Here is an 11519-nt window from a genome sequence, read left to right on the forward strand (position 1 = left end):
ATAAATTTCAAAATTCTTAGAAGAGTTTGCTGATTGCTAATAGACTGAGCAAGAAACAGTACAATCTTGCTAAATGGAGGGTAGGTTTTTAATCTTAATCTCAAGTGTAAAAGGAAGGGATCAAATCTTTAGTTCACATTTATTCTTTTAAGCAAGCAAAAAGTTCTCACGCTCACAACTGATCAAATATTCTTACATAAATTAAGAATATTTGATTCCAGTTCTGATACTTCTGTCAGTTTTTCCTCACTATTGTGAAATTTACAGGTTTTAATTTTCCATTTATTTGACACAACAGTGAAATAACTACATTTCTGACGCCTCCTGAAACGTGTTAAAACAGTAGTTATGGCTTAATTACTGAAGCAAAAGTGATAAAATACTGTTGTCCAAAAATAAGCTGATTAAAATAAATTTCTCCATATGCCAGATCCCATGATCTGAGTTAAGTCTCCATTTTCCCCAATTATATCAGGTAAAGTTTACTGCTGCAGATAAATGTGATTACAAAACACAACCCATGAGAAAGGAAAAAAGCATAGTTATATAAAATCTGCTTCAGGTTTTTGCTTATCAAAAACTGCCACAATGGATTTATAACTTGTTACTCTGATCAACTATCAGTTTATTTACTGATTCATTCTCTGACCCCAGTCTACCCTCCCAGCCCATCAATCCTAACAATTTAAAATCTCTGAAATCGGGATGCTTCTTAAAATTTATGGCATCTTAGAATGGCTGATAGCCATATGGCAGTCATGCTATAAATACGAATGTCACTGTTTAAGTATGATCAATCGTGGTTTGCTTGCAATTTTATTTGACATTTGACTGCAACACCTAGATATCTCATTCAGCAAACCAATGAAGGACCATTTTAGGAAAGATTGAGGTTTCTTACCAGAAGGTTGTTCTGCTGACACCTTCTGATAAAATCAAGAAAGCACCAGCATCAAAACTTGCAGAGTGGGTGAAAATTCTTGGAAGAAAATCCTGGAGATAATAGAGGAAAGCTCTTTTAAAGTATGCTTGCAACATCAATGCTCTCCATGGCACTGAGGAAGGTGAGAAGAAACACAATCAACTGACTGTGAAGATGTTTTAACCAATTTAAATTTTATCGGTTTAAATATAAGTGCTTACATTTTTTCCACTTTACATATGCAAGTGTTTAAAGATGAACTTTCAATAAGTACACAACAAGAATTTTAAAAGACAAAGGAAACTACCACTCACATTAACTGGCAACATATTCTCTTAGTGCCTCTTATAACTGCTGCCATTTTCGATATAATGACATTATATGGATCTTCCACTAACTTCCCAAATCAATATATGGAAAAATAACCTACGTCCTGACTCCAAACCCAACTTCCAACTAGAGACATCTCCACCTTTGGCTTACTTTTACATCTCAAATCAGTATTGCAACAGTCAGCATAATCTGTTATCCCACTTTGCACTCTATACAGGTATGATCCAATTTACAGGATTAAAAAGAGAAAAATGAATACAGGAAACAGTTCTTTCTTAAATGGGGTTCTAAAAGAATACAATTCAATCATTAAGGCATTCATTATTTATAATAAATTAATCTCCCCCCGTCCATCTAGAATGAACTAGCTATGCATCATCCTTGAAAAACTGAAAATTAAGTGTGTGTTTTATAATTCGGATGAGAAACTCTATTAGGTTGAGAAAACTAACTTAGGCGCTCCCAGATGCAAGTGATTATCATAACCTAAGCAATTTTACATGAGCCTCAATTTGCAAACAGTTGATGCATCTTAAACTAAGGCATTTCCAGGCACTCAAAGGTGTGCCAAATACTTAAAGCTACTCCTCTCACCAATAAATACCATGGTAAATCTTCCTGGAACTTTTATGTCAGGCAATTTAAGTAACTTACAATAAAACATTTTGTTTCTGAACTATGTATACAGCTAACAGATATAAAAATAACTCATTATTAACAGAGAAAGGAAAAAATCTCATTGAAGACCCTATGGTAGAGTGGGGTGTTACCATTAAGCGTGGGCTCAGATCCACTATTTACTATGTGGTAAGTAAAAAGGAGGGGGTGCCACTACACACGCACATGCACCCAGGGCAGTAAAGTAAGGAAAATAAGGCCCCTAAGTCACTTCATTTGCCCAAAAGCAAGCCACAATGTCTCCCTTTAGGGACATGATGGTCTTCCCAGATAACCCCAGAGACTTTCCAGAGCAATTCTCAAGATGTTCTACCAACCCTGAGATTCAGCTTTCTTGGAATTGGACATTCTCCTTCCATCCCAATCCTAGAAGTGAGGAAGATTTGGCTAAAGAGAGCATGTACGCAATTCCCCCCCATGCCCAAAAAGAGAAAATAAAGTCCTAAAATACCTGATGCTAACACAATTGCCTATATATTCAAATATAGGTTTTGATATACATATAAAATAAATGAATAAAAGTCTACAAGAAAACCTAATTGTATGTATAATCTGAACACAGGCTGTCGTAACCAGGACTGGAAACCCTGAAGTTATAATGGGAAAAAAAAGTTCAGTAAAATATAAATAAATAAATAAATAACAATAAAACCTCCATGGCCAGGGATACCAGAAAGTCGACACATAACAGATGTGGAGGAGAGACTCTTGTAATAAATGACTCTTAAGTAATCCAATAGACAAATGGGCAAACGACAGGCAATTTATGGAGAAGTAAATCCGAATGGCCAACATATATCAAAATTCACCTGCAGGGTCCTGCAAGTCCAAGTTCCGATGAGCTAACCCTTTACATCCAACAGACAGACAAAATTAAAGATTATAAAACTCATTTCTAGCCACACTATAAAGAAAAGAGCTGACACTCATCAATGAATGAAAAAGGAAGTATTAAACCTTTTGGCGGGGGGGACAAAGTTCCCTCTCACCAGGTAAAATATCTTTGAAAAGCTGTATAGCCAAAAAGTTTTAACATGGGAAAGAATAAAAATCTTTAATATGACTAATTAGCCTCAAAAAATTTTGCCAAGGGTATGCATGTTCCTTTGCCAACAATACTTATAAACCCCATCAGTTTTTACTGGAGGAGACCTCTACTCATCCTCCCAAAAAGGCTAAGCAAAAAGAGCTGGAGCTAGAGTATGAGAGACAAGTTAAAACACTTGATATTTAACTCAGATTCAACCTTGGTTCAATTTTGCCATGGCTTTTCGTCTTCTTTAACATAAGGACAAATAAATTAAAGGAATTATCATATATGTAAATATGTATGCTCAGATTAATGAACACCTTTTAAATGAGGATTTGGCCCAGAAAATTTAACAACCATCAAAACACTTTTCTTACTATTTGCTAAACATCTCCCAAAGAATCTTCTAAAGCTTTTGACACTCAAAAACATTGTGTGGCATAGAGACATTGTTCAATAATATTGCTGTAACTATGTATGGTGTCCTGTAAGCACTAGATTGACTTACCAGGGGCATCACCATATTTTGCCGTGTACAATGCACTCTTGTGCAAAACGTGCACCCGTTTTAGTGTTAATGCCTGTGCATGACACACATTAACCACTGGGAATTAGTACTACCCATGTATAAAGCACATCCTTATTTTTCCCCTCAAAAACCTGGGCAAAGTAGTATGCATTATATACAGCAAAATAGGTACTTCATAAGGTATATAAATATCTACTCACTGTTGTACACCTGAAACTACTATTGTACATCAACTGTAAATAAAAAATAAATAAATAAATAAAGTTCTGACACCCTCAAAAGAACATGCTACCGGCATGATTACCACCATGAAAGTGTCACATTATAAGGAAAAAAGCTTCATACTGTAAACGCGTAAACTATTTCAAGCATTTCCCAAATATTTTACATAATCAGTATAAAGCTAGCAACTGAGGATGACAAAAATATATGGTTATATTCAGCACAAATTATAACTTATATCTAGTTTTACATTTTCTAGTAGCCATATAAAAATAAATAAAAACAGGTACAAACTTTGTAATTTTATTTAAACCAGTATATCCAAATATTTCAACATGCAATTAGTATTTTTAAATTCTGAGGTATATGCTTTTTTTCACACTAAGTCTCTGAAATCCAGTATACATTGTACAATTAAAACACATCTCAACTCAGACTAGCACATTTCAGCCCCATGGCTAGTGGCTACCAAAAAAAAGAGTAGATTTTTGTAAAGTGAAGACATAGCTCAAAATCATTTCCCCAAGAATCCTCCCAATTCACTTCTCTTGACTTCCAACATATTAACAAATAGAAATTTGTAGTAATAGTTTGATAAGCCATAGAATCTTGAATCAGCCTCCTATAATTTAATGGACCTAGATTAGCCTCAGTTTCCTCAATTCGTGGTAACACTATCTTCCCCTCATTGTGATTAAAAACACTACAAGATAAATTCTTGTAAAGTACCTCGGCCATCTGATAGTTTGCATGCTCAATAAAAAATAGCTGTTGTTAGAGCTAGATGTGAACCAAACCTAGCAGATTCACCACTTGAAAACTGGTTAGATATCCAACTGTCTAATACTCCTAGTGCAAAAAATCAAGGACTTACAACCAGCCAGTAATAAGAATTAGGGGTCAGACACAAAAGGCATATTGCTCTCCCCACCAAAAAAAATCCAGACACAGAAACAACAAAAACAAACAAACAAAAAAACCACCAACACACTAGTTTGTTACATCCTTAACACTGTGGAAGAGACCTCACTTTTTGAGTTACTATCTATCCATTCAGGTGTCTGCCCTGTGTTCTTAATTACCATAAAATTTCCTTTGAAGAACTACGAATACTTGCTCAACAGGAAATTGGAAATGAGAAGCCCTAGAGTTAAACCCACTTCAGCTACACTGCAATCCTGGATAAGTTAATCATGTTTCCTAAAATGTAAAAAATGGGGATAATACCACATACTCCCTGGAGTCCTTGAGAGAAAACCAGGAAATGCAGGTATAAGTGACACAGAATATCTAGCAAATTATCAGGCACTCAGAAAAGAAGGTGACACACAAATAGGTTGATGATGGAAATATACTGGTGCAAAAAAGTAAAAATAACGGAAAAAGGTATACCTTCTGTAAGTATATAAAACCAAGGCCTTGACAATATTATCTCTAAGTAGATAGGATTGTTTTACCAGTTTTCAGATTGTTTCATAATTGTGTTGTTCTTGTAATATAAAAACAAAACTACAGGAAAAGTACACTTGACTTTTAAAATTTGTTAATTAGTCTTCACTTAGTTAAATCTTTTTCACATGTACATTTAAAGTTTTGCATTTTCATAACAATCACATTTTAAAACATGTAAAACTAAAAATTATGTTTAAAATATTTAGAATGGTATGTTTTTAACTGTTCCTATTATTAAGAGAGCCACCACCTTTCTCCAATTACTATCTCCACAAAGAAATCAACAATAAATTATATTAACTTAAACTCAGTACTGCCCTGGCTGATGTAGCTCAGTGGATTGAGCGCAGGCCTGAGGAACCACAGGATCGCGGTTCGAATCCCAGTCAGGGCACACGCCTGGGTTGCAGGACAGTTCCCAGCAGGAGACTCATGAGAGGCAACCATACATTGATTATTTCTCTCCTTCCCTTCCCCTCTAAAGATAAACAAATAAAATCTTAAAAACAAACAAACAAACAAACTCAGTACACTCTCAGAGAACAACTTCGTTACTGCAACTCCACAGGTCATCATCACTGGTGATAATAAACCTGCATAATTTACTTACTATCAAACTGCATTTTAATGTTATATTAAGCTAAGCTTAATAAGAAAATTTTGAAAATATTGTAGTTTAATTTTGGTTTTGTAGTCAACTACATAATCAAAGAAACCACAGCACTCTAAAAGTAATTAGTTCTATCTTCCTAATATTTCATTCAACCATCTTAGAAATTACACACTTTCTTAGAACACCAGGGAAACTTTCCTGTACATGAGCTAGAAATTGAATGACTTTCAACTTATATCAAAACTGTATCTTGCCCATGGCTATGCAAGTTGCCACATTATTACTAAGTTTAATATCAGATACATCAGTTAAAAAGCATTTTACTGACCCCAAATGAGAACTTTCTGGGGGTGGTAATAGAAATGTTCTAAAATAAGATTGTGGTAATGGTTACATAACTCTGTAAAACACTAACAATCATAGATGGTAAATTCTATCTCACAGCTTTCTTTTAAAAAGGCACTGTAAATGCCTATTAGCAACCAATGAATAAACCCTAAAATGCCGCACTCAAGGTAGAAAAGGTTATAAAAGCATATTTTTATATAAAATGGCATCCCTTACCATGTGCTTAATTAACATATCTCCCATTCCTTCCAATCCCCATATTTGTACAGGGCTGCAAACATGCACATTATCAAGCTACAGATCCACTGTTAAGTTATAAAAAGCAAGATACAGAACATGCTGTCCATTTCTGTAAGTAATTTTTTAAAGACTACCCTAATTTTTGGTCAAATCTTCAGCTTTTCAGTGGTTCCAATTACTTTGTGGAATGAAGTTTCAGTTTCAACAGAAAACCTGTAATCAGGCATGTCTACAGAGCAATGCCTCAAGGCATGATATTGGCTACTAATCCTATGACTGAAATTTTTCACTGGCAATTCACATTTAGAGCCAAGTATGCATCTGTGCATATGGAGGGAAAGGGAGAAAAGGAGAAGGAAAAAATCAATCACCTGTGCTTTGAAAAACACAAGTGAAAGAAAAAATACACCAAAATGTTAACTAACACCTCAAAGCAATTTCTGATAGTTTCCAAAATTCCCTCACTGATCATATTATTATTTAAATTAGAAAAAAATTACTTAACACTAAATGAAAGGAAGACTCAAAATGCTACCATGCACATGATTCTACACAAAGGACACTCTGAAAAATGCAGAACTTTGGGAACAAAAAATACCCTAGGGTCTGATTGGGGGTAAGGAGAGGCTGATGACTACAAAGGAGCATGAGGGAAATGTGGGGGATGGTGGAACTATTCTGTATCTCTGCATCTTGATGGTGCCAATTACACAACTGTGAGCATTTATCAAAACTCGTATAACTGTGTATCAAAAAAGTGAAATTTTACTATGGGCAAATTAATCTCAATTCAGATTGTTAAAAAACTCACTTGTGTGGTAACCAATTTTTTCCAAGTGGGCAACTTCATGGGATTAAAAAAAAAATTAGTGACCCTGAGCTCTTTCAAACCTCTCATTTTAAAGAAAAGAAAGGAAAAGAAAACAGATCCAGACAAGTTTGTTCAAGGTCCACTGCTAAATAATGGTAAACTTTAATACAGGCCTAAAATTCCCATTTCTTTAACTTCAAATGCAGGGTTTCTTCCACTTCACCATTCCCATTCTTCCAGCGTTCTGAAGACCACAGTTTCTATAAAGTACATGTCCAAGTCGATTATAAAGTCCCAATGTTCAAGTGCAATTATTTTAATACATAAAAAGTGGCTAGAGGTCCTTCCCAACCTTTGCCAAAGAACCACCTTATTTTGTCAGGCAACATTGAGTCAAAGTCTCAGTACAGTCAGGCAGATTTGCAGAATATGGCTAGGAATCAACAGTAATACTTTAAAATTCCAAAATAGAGACATTTGACTTACTGTGACTTGATTTTAAAAATGCTGAGAAACCAAAGTAAGACTGTAAAGTCTTTACTAAAACTTCCAATGATGATCTTAAGCAAGTTTAAAAAAAAAATTGAAGCCCTGGCTTGGTAGTTCAGTTGGTTAGAGCATGGTATGGATATATCAAGATTATAAGTTCGATCCTCGGTCAGGGCATATCCAATAAACAACCAATGAATGCATAAATAAGTGGAACTACAATCCATTTGTAGTGGATTATTACAAATCCATGGTTCTATCTCCCCCCTTACTAATCGATAAATAAAATGAAGACTATCTTGTGTAGTAGTAATCAATGTAACTAAGCTAAAAAGAAATGGTGTTCTACCACCCACATGCTGCAAAATAATGAGACAAAAATAATCACTGTCCATTTTTCAATATGACCAAAAAAAACCCGCCCCCAAAAAACCCACCAAAACAAACAAACAAAAAAAAAACCTGCATGCCTCGGTTACACAAGAAATGTATGGCCAAATAGTGAGTCTTTTCCATGGGTCAGAGAGTACTGATGCAAAAAATAATGAACCTCATTTACCCTTGATAGGAAAAATATGGTAAGCCCATTCTTTGGGCACTGTGCCTCGACTCTGTCTGCAGTCATTCAGAAAGGGCACCCACTAGGTTCAATATTAGTCAATGAATTATACACTCAAATTTTACTTAGGTCTTTTGACACCACCTTTTAAACCTAGACTGCTAATATAACCAGTCACGCATGAACTTTGGGAACAAAAAATACTTTCCCATCAGACAGTCAAGTATTTTTACCTTATGCTGACTACCTAAGGATATTTAGTTGTACAAAACTTCAGGAGTCTCTTTAGATGCCAACTGTGATTTCCCACTATGCTATTACCATGCGACAGTTAACCAAATCCACATAGCTAAGCAATACACTAGGAAAGGAAAAAAAAGCTGAAAATAGCAAATTTCGACCACCAACTAAAATAAAATCGTGGGACAAAAGGTACGCTGAAATGAACGTAGTGAGAATACACTCAGCGTGTGCACAATACTCCTGCATCAGGGGAAGGCCCCTTCATAAAAATAGCCAGGACTCTCAAACATTTGAGATGCTGGCTTAGTAAGATTGACTGACAGACAACAGCTGGGGAGATTCTGTATTGATCTTGTTAACATCCTGACATACTTTGGGAGAGAGAATCGGGAGAAGAGCCCGTTACAATGGCATAATTATAAGAATTTCTTTTTCAGTTATGTGATCCCCTACATTGGAAGCCCCTGCTAAATTCCTTTACAGTCGAATTCCTCTTCTGTTTTACACTCCGATCCCACCGTAATGAATCTCCTTTCTCCCGATGGAAACAAAAAACCTCGTGGGGACGGGTGATGTATAAAACTCGACACCTTCCAAAAAACACTGGGCAACTGATATAAAGAAACTGGTCACCTCCCTACCTGTCTCCCTAATCCATCTCGCATTTTAAATCATACTTGAAGACGGGAACTCGCGCATTTTCTTCCTTAACAGAGGAGGTCAGGCGCCGCCCAATTTCCCAGGCCGCAAAAAGATTATCAACCCGCCACATTACAAGATTTTCTAGTTTTCTCTCTTCGAGCCTAACCCTCAAATAGGTACCCTTCAGACACTGAAGTTTATTTGCCAAAAACTCTAGTACAAAGGTGAATTCCTAAGATTCCGCGACGCGCCCCCCAAGGGGGGTGGGGAGGGGTCGGAGCAGCCGGCCGCGGCGCTCCCGCTCAGCCCCGTCCAAGGGGCGGGAGAACGGCTGTGACCACACAATCCCACCACCTCCTTTCAGGACTACCCCACCTCGCGGCGCTCAGGCCTGCTTCCAGGGAACTAGCTCTCCGCCGCCCAGCAGCGCCTCGGCTTCTCTTCACCGGCCGGCCAAGGACCGCACTAGCACCCAAGAAAAATGTTCATAAGTAGGAAAATACAAGAGGTGTCCGACGTGTTGTTTCAAAACATAACGGGGCCCGGGCCCCCGGGACCGTTAAACCGCGGGTGGAGGGGGGAGAAGCAAGGAACCCAGCGGCCTTGGGCTTTGGCCTGGCTTCCCTTTCCGACCCCAAACTTCACTCTCCGGGGCCAGAAACCCTCCCCCAAACCTGCCCCGTGCGCCAGAAGACCCGACAAAGCGGCAAAAGGGTACCTTGTAGAAAGCCCCGTTGGAGCCGCGAACCTCCACCGTCAGCTCCGCCATGTTGGAACCGCAAAGGCCGCTGGGAAGAGATTCTAGAAACTTTCCAACCAGCGGGGAGGAGGGGGGAGGGGCGTGAAGGAGGCGCGGGGAGGGGCAAGGAAGCAGGGCGGGGACTGGAATGCCCCGCCCCACACCCCTGGGGTCTCGCCCCGCAGCTCGGTGTCACTCTGTGGGCTCCCTCGGCTGCTTACCTCACTTGTCCTGGGCTCCGCCCGCAGCCGCGGCTCCGGTCTTCTCTTCCCGAAACAATCGCCCGACCTTTGTTGACCCTCTCCTACGTCCCCGCCCCCCTACTCCTGCAGGGTGCCCGCTGTAGCGGGTAAATTACTTCAGCCACCCCGGAGTGAACTACCCGGACGGCCCCTACCCTTTTCATCTTTGTTCCACTGCTCTTCGGCAACACGCCCTAAAACTTTTGGAAGTGCCGGTAGTCCTGGAGCAGCTTCCTCACCTAGGGAAGAGCATCTGTGGTCTCCAATTGTGCACTGACACAAACTTTTGAGGGAAGAAAGGAGCCTAAAAACGTGCATACAATTCTTTAGCTTTCAATTCTTTAGCCTGGCTCTTTAAAAAAAAAAAAAACCGTGGCCTTCTCTGGAGTCAAATGCCACAGTTCCACACCTCGCACAGTTAGATTGAGCCTTCTCCCCACCTGTTAGAGTTTTAGCTGTTTTAAACTTATTTTCGGTTCAACTTAGATGTGTTCACAACCTGTAGCTGAATTTAAGTTAATACCCATGGTTGCAAGTAGTCAGGGAAACTTTTAATAGAGGGGGGACCACGTTTTCTGCCTGATGCAATGCTTGAGGATTTCCATGAGTAGAATCAAAGCTGAATCGACTTGTTTGGCTTGACTATCAGAATCTAATCAAAAACTGTAAACACTATGAAGAAGATACTTTGAATACTTTAACAGTACTAGAACTTTCCCAAAACGAGACCTTTAGAAATAATGCTAGGGCTCTTTTCTGTGTGGGTTGTATTCATTTTGAAAACAATTTTTTAAAAACGTTGCTTTACTGGCACTCTCTCAAGGAAAGACAAGGGAGGACATCTCTCAAGGAAATGCCCACAGCCCCAGTCTTTCTGGCGGTTCCTCAGAAAATGTATATAGCATTTGATCAGCGCTTCCACATCGCCAAAGGCTCTGAAAGAAAATGGCAGCTGCAAAGGGCTCAATATTGTTCATCATGTGAAGAAAACATAGACTAAACACCCTTCAATGAATAGCAAGCCATTATTTAGTAAGGGCTTCACATATGCAACACTTTATGTACAATCCTCTTATGAACTTTCAGAATTATAATGTCTTAATTTGCTTTTTTTCCTCAGCAGCCTTATTGAGGTATAATTCACATACCATACAATTGATCTGTTTAAACTGTACAGTTCATTGGTTTTTAGTACATTTACAGGTGGTGCAATCATCACCTCAAACAATTTTAGAACATTTTTCATCACTCCCAAAAAAAAACCTTGTACCTGTTGGCAGTCACTCCCCTTTTCACTCCAAACCCAGGCCCTAAACAACCACTAATCTACATTCTGACTCTGTAGATTTGCCTAACCTAGACCTTTCAAACAAATGGAATAATACAATATGTCGTCTTTTATGACTAGCTTCTTTCAGTTAACATAA

General features: G+C 38.3%; 1 protein-coding gene across 5 annotated transcripts in view; it reads right to left on the reverse strand.

Moving 5' to 3' along the window:
* The window catches only part of FXR1 (FMR1 autosomal homolog 1), a 58885-nt gene extending 48953 nt beyond the window's left edge, over positions 1-9932 (reverse strand). For all 5 annotated transcript variants that reach the window (XM_037027659.1, XM_037027658.1, XM_037027660.1 and 2 more), the window contains exon 1: positions 9830-9932. In XM_037027659.1, the coding sequence (XP_036883554.1) occupies positions 9830-9880 (51 nt within the window). In that variant the 5' untranslated portion in view covers positions 9881-9932. The remainder of the gene's footprint in view (positions 1-9829) is intronic.
* Positions 9933-11519: the final 1587 nt, after the last annotated feature.

Source organism: Sturnira hondurensis, unplaced genomic scaffold (genome assembly GCF_014824575.4).
Source record: "Sturnira hondurensis isolate 20B ecotype Veracruz unplaced genomic scaffold, ASM1482457v3 Scaffold0019216, whole genome shotgun sequence".
In the NCBI taxonomy this organism is placed as follows: Eukaryota; Metazoa; Chordata; class Mammalia; order Chiroptera; family Phyllostomidae; genus Sturnira; species Sturnira hondurensis.